This window comes from Talpa occidentalis, unplaced genomic scaffold, assembly GCF_014898055.3.
Source record: "Talpa occidentalis isolate TD23 unplaced genomic scaffold, MPIMG_talOcc4v2.1 talOcc4.6, whole genome shotgun sequence".
Taxonomy (NCBI): Eukaryota; Metazoa; Chordata; class Mammalia; order Eulipotyphla; family Talpidae; genus Talpa; species Talpa occidentalis.
This window is the reverse complement of record NW_023604972.1, coordinates 53,648,965-53,665,145: the sequence shown is the minus strand read 5'-3', so window position 1 is coordinate 53,665,145 and position 16,181 is coordinate 53,648,965. Positions and strand designations below refer to the sequence as shown.

The window sequence follows — 16,181 nt, the reverse complement described above, 5'->3', positions numbered from 1 at the left end:
ATTTATCTGGCCAGGACTATTAAAGTGGAAATAAGCTTTTGTCTTGGGGTCATCATGCTTGGATGTGTATTTTATCATACTTAGCTACCTAATGTGTGCTAAGCGTCAGTATTTATTCATTCATCTGATTTGAGTCACTCCAGGTACCACTGTGGCTCAGTAGTCATGCTTTCTAACCCACAGGAACCCTCGCAAATGGCTCGCTCCATTCCATGGTTATAGAGCCAGACAAGGGCAGTGATGTACTTACTATAATGAAGTTTCCATTCAGGGTTGTAAACTGAAACCTGCATTTTCCTGCCACAGTTTTCCACTTTCTAGCTGTTTTCCAGAAAAAGGATCCTTCTCTAGCTTCCCCCTCTCCCGTTTTGTGACATTAGCTACTGGCCGCAGCCCTGCTGACCTGATTTCCTATGCAAAGACAGGAAAACAAGGCTTCATGGCCAGAATAGGAGCTTTCAAATATCTTAATTTTTTTTTTTTCCAAATTAAATCTTTAGCTACAACCTAACATATAAAAATTGTTTGGACTGATGAGGGAATGGTGAAGGTGATACTTTTCCAGATTTGAAGCCATTTCTGAGTTGTGCCACTTGGCAGGGAAGTCAAACGGATCAGTGTCAGGCTGTGTGCATTTGTTGGTATGTCTTCTGCCCTCAAATAGCCTCAGATACTCAGGAATAGATCCCAGAAATTTGTTGGATTTGGGTAGGATCAGAAATTCAAGTTAATCAGCTTAGAATTGGTCAACCCTCTGAGGATAAACCAAGCAGTTTCTGGGACTTAGAATGGCATCACTCAAGGCTATCAGAACCAGAAGTTAGTGAAATTCATTCAGGGCTGAGCATCAGGAACAGGCCTTCAGAACTCATCTCTCTTTCAAGGCAGACCCAAATGCAAACCCTGCCCAGGTGGTCTGATACTATTTTCTTTTTTTCAAAATAGATTTATTTATTTATGCATACAAAAACTGGGGTACTGGCCAGAGGTAGGGGGGTGGTGAGGATTCACCAGAGATGGGATGGGGAACAGATCAAACAGACGGACTGAAATACACTGCTGAGGGGAGCAGCAGGTGAGTCAGGCGAGGTCCGCTGCTCTCTGGCTGGGGATCAAACTCGAGATGCAGTGGCTGCCAATAGCTTCATAGGTTGCGTCTTAACCCCTTGTGCCACCAGGGAGGCCCTGATAATATTTTGATTACTTCTTGTCAGCTGAGATAGTCTGAGTTTTACTACATCTATGAATGGAAACATTCTCATTATGCATCAGGTACAGCCCTACACACAGGGTGGTGAAGGAAGGGAGGCTGAGATTCTTCGCTAGTTAGTACCTGACCCTTGCGTCAGCCCTTGATGGAGATGTGCCAGGGTTTCTGACAGCACATCCAGTCCCTGGCACCTCTTGGACCAAGTGGGGAGATGGGAAGTTGGCGCCCCAAAGTTCCTACCTTCCCAGGGGCCTGGGTGTTAACAAAATAAAACAGTAAAATGTATAATTTGTTGGCAATCACTTCTGGCTTGTTTAAAGGTGTGTGTTTATTTACAAGGTGAGATGATACATAAAAAGAGATGATGCAGTTACAAACATCTGATAACTCCATTTTGATGAAAAAGTATATAAATATATTACAGGAAATTCTATATAGTAAACATTAGAAACTGATACAGTAAACATTTGCTACTTTTTCTCTATGCCAATATTATTGTCATTTAAAGCTTAAATACTGGTTTCAAGTATCCCCTATAAAATAACTACTTTATTTAAAATACTGGAAAAGAACTTCACTATAAACAGAATTGGTGTGTTAAAAATAGACTGGGTGCATTTTGTAACAATGTCCACTATGATCAAATGCTGCCTTAATCACCCCTAAGATCTGCATTGTTCAGTTAGTGCTAAATCTTTTTTAAATAATTATCACAGGTTAAATTAGCTGTAAAAATACAGCACTTCAACATTATTGTTATGGAGAATGCCCCTCTGAGGTAGAGGAGAGTTAAGCATAATGATATTATATGCACTTGCTGCCCTGGGATCTTTATCTTAGATAGAGAACAGGGGCGTCTGTTGGAGGTTAAAGAGAGAAATGGGAAGCTATCCAGAAAGTTTTTCTTTTCATGTCATTTCAGAGGCAGGGGTTGCTCTATTTTGCTCTTCTTCAGCTTGAAGACGTGTCAGGACATAAAGGATGACTTGATAGCAGAAAATATATTGATCCTGTGGCAAAAAAAGAGGGAGAGGGTTTAGAGGCATGTGAATGTGTGTATGAATGTGTGGCTTCACCACTAATGAAGTGATATTTGAGTACTTTTGAAAATATGGAAAAAATGTGCTACAGTGCTGAACATTAGGAGGATTCAGTATTGTTCAGTGTCATAAAAATATAACAAACAGAAACCAGACTGACAAAACGAGGAGGGGAAAAGCCTAGGGGGTGGGGGTGGGGGTGGGGCTGAAAATATCCCAGAGTGTTAGATGAAGTTGCCTCTGATTAATGACAACATAGCTCTGATTTGATGATACAATTCTCTACTCTGGGAATCAATGTGGTGTAGAGAAAGGAGCTGTGGGGCTAGGAATACTAGGACTGACTTCTCAGTTTCAGTGTTTCCCACTGGGTGACTTGGGTAAAACCCTCAACTGCAGAGTGATCCTTTAAAATGGGAGCCAGTCATGTGGCTCCTTCCTGACAATCCACCCTTGGCTCCATTTTATTCAGAGGGAAGCCCAAGCGCTGGCCCTTCCACCTTCCCCCACCCACTTATCTTCCCTCACCCTAGCCACTGACCATGTCGTTCTTGGCATGTAAGGCCTATATCCCCCTTGGTCTTCTATACACAGGTGTTTCTGTCTGCCTGGAGGCTCTTACTCCCCGATATCTACATGACCTGCTGTTACCCCACTGAATCTTTGCAAAAGTGTTGCTTTCTCAGAGGTGCACCTTATCTAAAAGAGCATCCTGACCGCCCCCCCACAGTTCATCTTCTTTACTCTTTTCCTCTTAAAGCACTTATCACCTTCAAAGACAAAGATACAAACGTGCACGCACGCACACACACACACACACACACACCCCTTATCAAATGTGCTCATTGTCTGCCTTCCTTATTACAGCTCACTAGGAGATTTTGTCATTCTACCAGAGTCCTCCATTTTATTCACTCATGTGCTCTATGAACCTAGAAGAGTGCCTGGTTCATAGTAGGCGCTTAATAAATATCTGTTGAAAGAGTGAACTTCCTAGGACTCAAGAACTGTGTACACAGATCAATGTTTTCTTTACTTAAAAAAAAAAAGTGACTGCACATTAGCTTAATGTTTAAGAGATTTAAGTTAGAGGTATATTAAAAAAGAGTACGTGGATTATATATTAAAGATGATGAACATTTGTATTTGTCAAGAGTTAAGAGATGTAATGTATCTATTTATGAATGAAAATAGCTTCTATGTCCTCCCCCCCTAATACAAAAAAGGATGGTGGAGCTACTCAGAGGAGTCAGGTAATGTGAACATGGCCCTGTGAAAGACACAAGCATGTAGGTCAGTGGGTTGATTTCAGGTAAGAGAAATGAAAATGATCTAAACAGGATAAATAAACCCGTACAGTCTAGCCCAAGAGTGCCTCTCTAAGCTGAGCAACTCGTCAGCCTGCTTTCTAGCTGATGTTGCGAAATCCATTTCCTCTGGAGGAGGCTCTTTCTGGAGCAAGAATGTTTTCTCTCTTTTGTAGGTTGAAAAGAGGGGAGGGCTGTTAATAATTCTATGGTAAACTGTAGCCCCCTACATTTTGTTTTCAATATGCCATCCCATTATCTCTAATCTATTCAATGCTGATTGCATTTCCTCATTTTGAATTGAAAGACAATACTAAAAACAGACAGACCAGAAACATATATATTATTTTTCTTATCTCCCATGTTTAAAAATGTCTGTCAGTATCATAAATCTTGGGTTTTATACAATGTAGGAAACCAAAAAGGAGAACTTCTAAAACATCAGAATCTTCACAAAATTTGTTCATTAGACGACACCAAGACTCACCTCTGTCTGAACCATTCCATGTCTTTGTAGTCTCATGCAACGCACTAAAGCAGAGATGTCAAACTGCCAAAAGAAAGTCTCTGTGAGATCAAGTGTGACTAAATTTGAATTCTGAAGATTCACAGAGGAGTGGCTTATACGGAAATATGCATCCCATTTCCCTGCCCCTTCAAGTGGTCTTGAGACCTATACTTAAAAAAGGTTTGTGAACTGACTGTCATCATTTTATACTTTTATTTATGACCGCCTGAGGATTAAGGAAGGTTATTCAATTTTAAAACCCCAGCAGAAATTTTCTTCCCTCTATAATTTGACTGATTTCTAAAAATCAATCCTTAAAGAAGGGACAAATTATTTTTCTCTATTTTGCTTTTCAGAATAAAATTTCTGATCTTTTTATTTTCACCAATATTTGAAACAAGGGAAAACAGACTATTTTGCTTTGTGCTTACATTAATATGGTGGCTTTGGTGGAGTTTGAAGAGCAACAGAGAACTGCTTTTAATTAAGAACTTTTAAGAGGACTTAAATTATATATTATCCAGAGTGACTGATTCTAGCAGCTTAAGTGTGGTATACACTAACAGGTATATTAATAAGATGATATGCTTATTTGGTAACAAATTTTTTTAATTCCAAGTATTTTCTCAGTGGTGCCATCCAATTTAAAATAGCATCAGGTTTGGGATGCTCAGCCTCTTCAACCTACTCTACTTCCTCCCAAATGCCAAACCATTTATCACTTTCAAAAATTCATGTAATTTACTTTTTATAAATGTGTTTATTATCTCCCTTCTTTGTCATTCTATTAGATCTTTGTTATTGAGTAGGAGACTTTGTTTTATTCACTGTTGTGCTCCTAGCAGATTAAATTTAGACAGACTAACATCAGACAGACTACTGTAACAAGACGTACATTTCCCATCTACAGGTAATAATTAACACAAAAAAGAATGTGTATAAGCCACTCCTCTGTGAATCTTCATTTCAGAGAAATACTTTCTTTCCAATCCTAATGTATAACAATACTGACTTTATCTCAAACATGCCTAAATGGTAAAATGCAATACTACACAAGGGGTTCCTGAGCACATGGTTGGGAAAAAAAACAAATATGAATGCGAAGAATTATTTCCTCTTGATTGTGGCCTATACAGTTTTGAACAACAATGCTCACTAAAATACAATTCTGTATAGTAAAAATTAAGAAGGAAATTAAGGAATTCATACTAATTAAAAAAAATTGTAAGACACAACACATTATTAAGAAATTTGATTCCAGTGTTATTTCTTGTAAACTGCTTATTACAGCCTATTTTGTACTCACGTCAAGATCTTGACTGATTAGTCCTAGAACCACATCTATGCATATCAAGGTCCCTGAACGTCCAATGCCCGCACTGCAGTGCGTGATGACTGGGCCTGATGTGTGAATGTGTCTCATGTAGGAGATAAAAGTGAGCAAGTCATCTGGCTGAGAAGGTGTGTCATGGTCTGGCCAGGCAGTGAAATTCAGATGAGAAATATGGCGTATCTCTCCTGTCTGAAATTGTATAACAGAATGAATGCAAAGGCATACTATATTAGTCAGACATAATTAGCTCATAATATTATGTTCTTTCGAATTTTAACTTGTCCATTGGATCAGACCAATGAAAAAGTGGAAGAGACAAAAAGTCTCCATTGAACAACACATGGAGAGTCTTTTTTGCCAAGATTTGTTACATTCACATTTTAAATATTGGTAAAAATTATTTTTTGGAAACCCAAAAGGCAAATTACATTTTGATATGAATGATAATCTTTTTTATGACCACATTTCAACTCTACCCCAGATAAAAGGCCCTTCTCCTCTCACCCTCAATATCCCTGTGTTCATTCAATTCCCACATAATTTTTCCCATAGCACCATCAATAGCAGTATGTGCTTATTCTTAATTTTCTTCTTTTTAGCAGTATATGCTCATTAGAAAGTATGTGCTCAGTATGAACCAGGGATTTCTTTTTGTCTCTGAAGACCTAAGCTACATAAACATGTGCAAAGTAAACAAATCACTTAAGGAATACTGAAAAATTATGTTAGCATAAATAATAGGTAGGCTGGTATAAATCAGTATTTTCATAAAATCACAAATCAAAAATCATGAAGGGACAACTATATACAAAAGAATGAAATTCATTAAACCTTATCTTACACCATGTACAGTATTAACTCAAAATGGATGAAAGATTAGAATTAAGACCTGAAACCATAGAATTCCTTAAAAAAACATAGGAAGAAAGCTCCTTGACACAAGGTCTTGGTGATGATTTTTTACATTTGACACCAAAAGCAAAAGTAACAAAAGCAAAAGTAAATAAGTGGGATTATAGCAAACTAAACACTTCTGTACTACAAAGGAAACCAACAAAATAAAAAGGTAACCTAGGACCAACCTAGGCAGCAACAGAAGAAAATATGTGCAAATTATATATCTGATAAGGGGTTAATATCCAAAATACATTAGGATTTATATAATTCAATGCAAAAATTTAAACAATCTGTTTTTAAAATGGGGAGAATTTAAACAGACACTTTTCCTTCCAAGGAAGATATACGAATGCCATGAGGTACATAAAAAGGTGCTCAACAGGACTAATGATCAGGGAGATGCAAATCAAAACTACAATCAAGAGACATGACCTAACACCTGTTAGAACATTATCAAAAAAAGACAAGAAATAATAAGTGTTGGCAAGGATGTGGAGAAGAGAGAACCCTGTGTACTGCTGGTGGGAATATAAGCTGATGCAGCCACTATGGAAGAGTATGGAGGTTTGTCAAAAAACTAAAAAATAGAACTACCACATTATTCAGCAGTTTCACTTCTGAATATTCATTCAAAGAAAACAAAAATGCTAGCTTGAAAAAAAGGATATGTCAAGTTCATTGCAGTGTTTACAATAACCAAGACCTGAAAGCAACCTAAGTTTCCATCAGTGGATGAAGAAAATGTCTTATGTGTACACCATGGAACAGTATTCAGTTTTATAAAAGAAGGAAATCTTGTCATTTACAACGTGGATGGACCTTGAGGGTACTATGCTGAGTGAAATAAGTCAAAGAAAAACATTCGCTTTTATGTGGATTTTAACAACCCCCCACAAACAAATCAACTGACCAGCCAACCAAATGAAACCAGAGCTCATGGATACATAGACTAGATTGGTGGTTACCAGAGGCAGGGGTTGGAGGTTGGGTGAAATGGGAGAAGGGCGTGAAAAAGTATAAATTCCAGCTATTAATTAAGTCATTGTGATGTAATGTACATGGGGACTATAGTTAATAACAATGTTTCCTATATTTGAAACTTGCTAAGAGAATAAATCTTAAAAGTTTTCATAAAAAATCATGAAGTACATTCACAGGTTATGTTTACGTGACGCCAATAAATTGAGATGATATACTTTGTTCCTAGGAAAGTAAAATGACTCTGTTTCTTTAAGAAAGCTAAAACTCCAACAGGAAACATTACCCAAACCTAGTTACTAATGGGAGGAGGGGGGAAATGTCATAAAGTGAGAGGGTGTGGAGGTGAGGAAACTAGTAGTAGTTTTACTTAAGGTATGTTCACTTATCTAATTCAGGCTAATTAGGTCACTGCATTTGGAATTATTCGAATGACAAATGTATGTGCTAAAATTGTCCCTGTATTCTCAAATGTGGTAAGCTATTTTTATGGGGGAATGCTTTCTACGTAGAGGTTTGAAAACAGTTTTTTTGAATCTACTTAGAGGTTTGAAATAAAAAAAAATGAGTTTTCAGCACTTAGTTGTTGACCCATTTTATGCTGTCACTAAGCAAGGAACTGGATACTCACATTAAAAGTCCGGTGTTCTTGTTTTCTTTTAAATATACTACATACTAGAGGGCATTATTTGGCAGAATTCATGAAGAGTGTCACATTATTAAGCTTATATTATATAAAAAAGAATAGGTTGCATTAGTTCCACTAAAATTGGAACCAAGAAGTCAGTGGCTTTTATTTAGAAATATGTTGATGCAATCAAGGAAAGAATTCAGGCCTAGATCCCAAGTAGGAGATAAGCTTTGGTAAGCAGAAAGATTTAATTAACCTACCTGAATATCTTCCAGGGTCATTGCCCTTACTACAAAGCCCTTCAGCTGCTGCAGTCTCACAAGAGCCAGCCGAAGTCTGTCATTGACCATTGTGGTTTTGCCTAGGATGTTAGGCCAATAACGCTGACATTTGATTTTTTCTCCTTCTACTTCTTGGGTCATCATGGCTATCACTGTTGAATTTTGTTCCCAAATCATCTGCCAGAAATCTCCAACAGTTGTAGGGAGAGGGCCTTGGCAGGCAATGTAAACGAATTCTTCTTTCCCCACTGGTATCTTAATGAAGCTGGCGTTGATATATCCACCTTCATCTCCAAGAGGCACTCTTGTAGCATCATCTGTGAATTTTCCACCACAAAACAAATGTCTACATTGCATTTAAAAAGGAGCTTTATGAACAGAATTAGTCAACGATCATGAGGAATTCCTCATAATAACAGATAAAATGCCAAACACATTTCAAATTAAAGGCACATTTTCATTTTTCACTCATATTACAAGTATATCTAAGATGTCAACTCTGAGTCACTGACAAAAAAATTGATATTTATTATTTACATAGATTTAGTTGAACTTAAAATTATTGTTTTTTTTTTTAAGATTTATTTTTATTTATGCATATAAGAACTGGGGTGTAGGCCAGACTTGTAGGGGGTGAGAGGATTCACCAGAGAGAGTGGAGAGCAGAACAGGAAGATCTACTGAAATACACTGCTGAGGGGAACAGTGGGCAAGACAGGAGAGGTCTGCTGCACTATGTGGGTTAGCTCTCTGGCTGGGGATCAAACTCATGCTGCAGTGCCTAGGGATAGCTCGATAGCACTGAGAATTTAACCCTGAGCCACCACAGAGGCCCTGAATTTAAAATCATTAAATCAATAGATGCCTTTAGTATCTTAATAAATAACTAGAGAAGCAGCAACACTTTTCTATTTGAAGAACAAAATCAGTGTCTTTAGAACAAAACCAGTGTCACAGTACACAAATATCATTGCATATAAAACTCTTGCTCATCTAATTAAATTACATTCTTTTTAATAAGCAGCAAAATAATCACAAACACAATAGACATTCTGTGTCTAGCTGTATTTCATAAAGTCAAAACGTAAGTTTTGTTTTTTTTTTGTGGGACCCTCGCCGGTGGCCAGGGAACTACTGGCGCTGCAGAGGTTGTGGGCAGCCTCGCAGCCCAGTGCTCAACCGCTGCGCCACCAGGGGAGGCCCCCAAAACATAAGTTTTAAACCAGGCTACCATGGTATACATCTTATCCAAGAGAACTTGTATGTACTTACACTTTCAAAGTAACTTGTTTCAAATATCTATAAATTTAACTGGTAACTTCTGTGATTAGCAAATTAAGACTTTAGTAATAGGTTTCAAAATCTATCAATAGTCCTTTTATTACTTGATGTCTATCCCTTAGTCTATGAAACAAAATCCACTCAGTAGTTTTTGATTTATGCCTTATTCTAGTATGGCTTTGGGATATTGGGCTCGTCATTTTTTTTTGGGGGTGCCTGAAGTAATGCTTACCTATATTATGCCAAATTGTGCTTTATTACATTTATTTATTTATTTATTTTTTTGTGGGACCCTCGCCGGCGGCCGGGGAATGAACCGGCACCGCAGAGGCTGCAGGCAGCCTCGCAGCCCAGCGCTCAACCGCTGCGCCACCAGGGGAGGCCCTATTCCTTTTTTAAAACATCATATAAGAATTATTTCTTACAGGAAATTTTCCAAAATGAATGTTGTGCCTTCCATCTTGAATGAAAAAATTCAACTGCAGTATTTTTTTTCCAATTTGTCACTACTTGTTCTATAGTCTTTGCATTTATGACTTCCTGCAAAGGCAGCATCAATGCTATAATCCAATGGACTGATACCATATAAATGTGGCTGACGATTACCAATGCAGCCAGTGCATGTGTAGCTATTTGGTGCCACAGGTATGATGATAAACTTTTAATGAGTGGAATAAATAGATGTTGGTTTTGACACATGAACCTGAGAAATTGCTTATCCAAGAGCCACAGTTTTAAAAAGACAATAAAATAACTAATTTGGCATCACTGATTAATTTCTAGTGGTATACTAGTAAAAATTCATGAATGAAGAAATATTTAAGGTTTTTCTGATTTTTCAGGATACATAATTTAAAAAGGAATACATATTATATAAGTGAATACATATTATATAAGTGAATTTATTTGCTATAAATTTATGTGATATAAACCTCAGTGTGTGTGTACACGGATGTGTGGGTGGTGTGTATGTACATGCTTATGTGAGAGGTAGGATAAACTAAAGTTTGAAATCAGTTCAAATTATTAAATATACATTTGATTTGATGCCACATTGAAACTTACAGGGAAGTATATTTTTATATCGGTTCTTCTTTCTGTTTTCCTTAGTTTGCCCGATTAGACACTGATCTAAAGGTTTTAATTCTTGAAGAGTCTGTAAGAAAAGATTGGGAATAAAGTTAAATTTGTTGAGATAAGCAATAATTCACTAATAATTGCAAATGCTTTAAATATGCAGAGTACAAAATACATTATTGATGAGGGCAGACTTTTAGTGTTAAGAAGTAGATATACCTTGTCAAGATAAATAAGTCTGTAACCTCAAAATTCATTTGATAAACAGCTGTTGAAATATAGTTGCAAATATTTTCAACTTAAAAAGTTATCATCAACAAACTTTGAGAGGAAGTATTTGTACTTTAATAATTCAGGTTTAAATGTCTGACTATACACACACACACACACACACGGACATACTTATATTTTTTAGAAAACAGTAGAACTCAAAAACAATTTTGGTTTAAGTAATGAGGTAGAGCAGAATTTCTTGACAATATTGTCTGTGGGGTCACAGAAAATTCCATGTAGTAGAATTGTCCTGTTCTAATGTTAACTTGTTCTCACTTTTTATCCATAGATCCAGACACTCAACAACTACATATTGAATGCCTACTACTTGCAAGGCTGGGAATACAGTGGGGAGCAAGAAGATATGATTCTGGATCTTCTGGAGCTGACAACCTACTGGGAGATAGCGGCAATAAAGAAATAAATAAACATTATGACATATGCGCTGAAGAAATGAGCAACCTACTGTGTTAAAAGTAAAGATCTGCTTTATAAATGGTTGTGATAAAAGGTCTTTGGGATGTTGATATTTATATTTAAGGTGTTAAATAAAAAATCATTTCAACAAAATAGAGATGGGGAGAGGAAAAGTGTATCTTAAGTATTGTAAGCTTATTTCCAAAATCTACTAATGGAATTGCACACACACACACACACACATACACACACACTCTTGAGGATTAAATACAAAGCATCTAGCACATTACAGAAGATCTCAGAAGAAATGAGCTCTTTTGACTTTAGTGGCTACAGAAAGCTCAAGAAAGTGGTTGGAGGGAGAGGGACAAGGTAAACCCTTAAACCACAGACGTGTTACATATCTCTTTTACTTAGTGGTAAATATGGAGGGTGTCAGCAAGACCAGAGGAGCAGGGGTTCTGAACCATTCCTACTTTGAACTGGGGGACACATTCATGGAACTAAATTAAATTAGAAACTATAGTTAATGATAAGCCATATCTACATTATATTAAATATAATATTTGGTAGATGGTTAGAATTGAAGCATGACTTTTTTTTTAAAAAACTCTTTATCCCTACAGAAGAGACAGGAAGATAATTTTCGGGAAATTCATCAAGATCCAAAGTGGCTAAAGAGATCATTTTAAATCAATACTATTAGGGTTCTAACTAGAAAAATTAATTTACTATTAGATGTGATATGATGGTACCTTTATAGTTGGAAGTCAACTACAGGTAGAGCTGTAAAGTAACAGACATTTCCAAAATTTTTCTTACTCCATAAAACTTTGAGAAAGAACTGCATGTTGAAGCCACTTACTTCCAGTTCCTTAGAAGGAATTCCTTGATCCAGTAAACCCCTCAACATTCGAATGACTGATTTCAAATTGGTTCCAGTGTATTTACCCGAGGGTAGCACTTTGACGATGGGGAGTGCAGCAAGTTCCTCAACTGTCAGAAAGGGATGATCTAATAAAAAAACAACAGTTAATTAAAAAAAGTCCCCACAGAACTGCTTAAGTCAACAAGTGATTAATTTGAGCCTATTCTCACTCATTTACTTTAACAAAATGAGTATTAATGAGCTAATAGAATTAATATGTAGCTAACTACGATGAACATAGATCTTAGCCATAGCAAGACCTTTGTACCCACTTTTTAAATGAATTATTTTATATAATTCTTACATCATTTTTCATTTTTGCATAATGTATGCACTTTCATTTTGGTTATATTCCCCCTACAATTCCCACCCCCTTTTTCTGACCCTAATCCCTCTTCTCCTCCTTTGCTCCCCACTGTAGTGTATCTCTGGTCTATAGTTGCTTGTTGGTTTTTGGTATATATACACAATGGAATATCACTCAGCAATCAAAAAAGATAAACTCATGCAATTTGCAGCAACATGTATGGAGTTGGAAGGGATCATGCTCAGCGAAATAAAAAGAAAAAGAAAAGAAAGCCAGAGAGAAAAAGAAAAATACCAGATGGTCTCACTCACAGCAGGAATTTAGAAAACCTAAATAAGGGACCAGGAAAAAGACTAATTGTAATAATGTACCCACTTTTAACACTCCACTAACTGACCAGAGTTTCTTTTTGCCTCTCTTTACTCAAATGTCACTGTGTTCTCCAGGAAAATGTAACTAGTCTTGTTACTACTCTGCACTTGAATTAGCTTGCCAACATATCAGGAAAAGGTTAAGAGAGATGCTTCAGAAAGAAATTCAGACAGACTTATTCTTGCTCTAAAAAATTAGTTGGAATTCAAGGGTAATAATAAATCCCTATCTTTGAGCTATTCTAAAATATTTTAGTATATGTAAAATAGTACATATTTATACTTTTACTTTTCATTCCAGAATGGCAAAATTGTGACTTTTTAAAAGAAAATGTATAGATTTATCAGTATGTTTTATTCCAAGTCACTGAGCATTTTAGCTTCCCACTATAAATAGCTAATTATAGAAATGAATGTTGGTATTTATTGACATGATTTGAGTTTACGTATAAAACCAAGTAATATACACATATGGCGAAGTAACATCTGTATACTGTTTTTCTATTGTTTTTGATTAAAAAACTTAAGAAAATTCTTACCTTTGTCAGAATTTTCATGGTTTATTGTCTCTATGGGCAATTCATCACTTTCCCAAGTTATTTCATCGTCATCAGTCTTCCTTTCTTGGGACTTCTGAATTGAGCTATGAACAACAGAACATATTTGCAATATTTTCTTCAGTTTGTCTCCCAAATAAATTGAAATATGGCTCTAAACCACCATTTTCCCCTGTAATTATTATAATATTTTAAAATCAATGATCTGAATTTAAGAAAATAAAAGAAAACCAGAATCCTTAAAATTTATTGGTAGATAAAGTCAACTGATAAGTAAACTGAGATGCGGAATTTATTAATATAGCTTCAAATTTATTCTCAAGCAATCTTGAACCTTGGTCTGAATGAATCCTTTGGGGCAGGAGAAGGTGGTGGTTTGATTTCCACTCATCAACATAGATGACTGATTTCAATTGTGTCAGGATATATCTCTATTGCTTTGAATGAGGATACACCTGTTTCTGGAAACTCAATGTAATGAAACTCAGTACACATCTAATGTTTTTGGAGAATAGTGTTTAGGGCTAAAATGAGATGAAAAAAGGGTAATATAAAAACCTGAATATATTTTTCACTTTCCATTATACAGGGGAATAAAGCAAACAGTACTTGTTTAGTGAAATTAGGATATACAATTAAAGTAAGACATGTACTAATGCTCCCATAATATTAATAAGAGGGCAGCAATTATGCTGCTGTTATGGTAGATGTTTTCTTTTGCTCCAACTAATTATGAGTCACAATTAACATCTAATTTGTAAGCTCTACATCTGTAAGGTTATTTTCGTCTTCTAGCAAGTAAACTTTGTCGGTAAGGATGTATTTTGGAGATCCTTCCAAATTAGGCAGTTGCTTCTCATTCTTTTGAACACCTGCTTAGTATTTCATTGTATGAGCACACCCTAATTTTTTTTGTGCCTGTTATGGTTTTTTACTACTATAAACAATGCTGTAATGAATGCTTCTGTAGAAATGTCTCTGTACAAACACAGTAGTGGGACCAATTCCTAAATATAAATTTCTAGGTCAAAGGATTTATACCACAGTTCTTTGAATGGATAGAATACAACTTCCCTATAAGATACAGTTATCATTTTATTTAAGAAAGAAATAATATTGATTATTGTAGTTACAAGACCGTATATTTCAAAGATGTCAAAATAAAGTGTATTGGAGAATTTTAACATACATATAAATTTATATGTTAATGTTTCCAATTGCCACCCAAAGATTATACTAATTTACCTTTTTCCTTTTTTCTCTTCCCATGTCCAACAGGAAAGAGCTTGTATCTTTACAACTGCCATTGGCAGTTTGCCTGGATATTTGTAAATGTTAGGTATTTCAGGTATAAAACTCTATACACATCTACATTAATCATAAGTATCCCCTTGTCTAACTTAGTGAAAAATTTACTATGAATTTGTTTTTCTAGGAAAATGCAAACAGCACCCTTCATTGGTTATACAATCACTTTGTTGATCAACAATACATGACTTTTTCTAACATCACGCAGTGTTAAAAAAAATCTTTTGTCAGAAACTTTAAAAAAAAATTCATGGGGTTTAAAATGTTTCTAGGGCCTCCCCAGTGGTGCAGCGGGTTGAGCGTCATGCTGTGAAGCTGTCCACAGACTCTGCCACACAGTGCGGGTTTGATTCCTGGTTTGATTCCAGGCCAGAAGTACCACATGGCGCAGCAGACCTCTCCTGTCTCGCCTGCTGCTCCGCTCAGCAGTGTCTTCAGTCTGTCTGCCTGTTCTGCTCCCCGTTCTGTCTCTGGTGAATTCTCTCACCCTCCTGAGCCTCTGACCTGTACCCTAGTTCTTGTATAAATAAGTAAAATCTTAAAAAAAAAGTATCCTGTCTTCTTTGGTTTTATTGTGCTGTCAAAAAAGACAATTTTTATACAAAAATACAGAAACATAAAAATAAGTTACTATAATCCTGCCAAAAGATAATTCACACCATCATTGTTGACACATTTCCCTCAGATCACTCATTTTTCTCCCCATGGTCAAGAGAATACTGCTTTTTTTGGGCATTGTTACAACACTATGTCACAAATCATTAGAAACCTCTTGCAACAATATTTTAAGAATATTCTTGATAGCCCACAACTTACTCAACAATTGTCATTTGATTGAAAAAGAACAAATCTTAAAATCAACACCTAAAGGGAAATTCTCAGAGCACTTCTAAAAACAATGGGTTTGTAACATTTCTTACCTTTCACTTTTTACTTTTTCTTCATTATATTCTTCACAGTCATTCATTTTTGTAGACTATAACAAAGAGAAATAAAAGTCAAATTAGGCCATTATAAAAAAATTAATCTTAACAATTTTTTTCTACTACTTGCTATATTGACTGCAGTTGGTTATCCTTATATTTCAAAAACAGAATAAGACATTCATTTAGTACATGTGCTAAACTGGCTGATACATCTTCAGTGGCCCAAGAGTTTTTGCTGGTACCGTTCATTCACCTTCATACTCTTTTTGGCTTTTCATTTCTTATCTAAGAGATGTTAATGGCATTGAGATAAGAAAAAAGCAAGATGAGAATCTGAAGTAATGATTATTTAGATATGCATATTTGGCATATGTTTTTACACTACTTCAATTTTAAAATCTGAAAGTGTGTTATCCAGAAAAATTTTATCCAATGTGTTAAATTATCTTGTCCTTTTATTATTTAAGTGAGGGGGTCTCTCTCCATAGTAAATGCAGATCAGTCTTCTAATCCTTTAATTGAATACTGTGTTTCAGAAATCCAAACACAGC

At 35.9% G+C, this 16,181-nt stretch overlaps 1 protein-coding gene across 1 annotated transcript in view; it reads right to left on the bottom strand.

Annotated features, from left to right (window-relative positions):
• Positions 1-1,483: 1,483 nt before the first annotated feature.
• Positions 1,484-16,181, bottom strand: part of PTPN13 (protein tyrosine phosphatase non-receptor type 13) — a 196,755-nt gene continuing 182,057 nt past the window's right edge. Inside the window, 9 exon segments of the mRNA XM_037529548.2 lie at positions 1,484-2,147; positions 2,149-2,220; positions 4,045-4,107; positions 5,372-5,587; positions 8,165-8,502; positions 10,532-10,622; positions 12,099-12,247; positions 13,379-13,482; positions 15,625-15,680. Of these exon segments, the coding sequence (XP_037385445.2) occupies positions 2,124-2,147; positions 2,149-2,220; positions 4,045-4,107; positions 5,372-5,587; positions 8,165-8,502; positions 10,532-10,622; positions 12,099-12,247; positions 13,379-13,482; positions 15,625-15,680 (1,113 nt within the window). The 3' untranslated portion in view covers positions 1,484-2,123.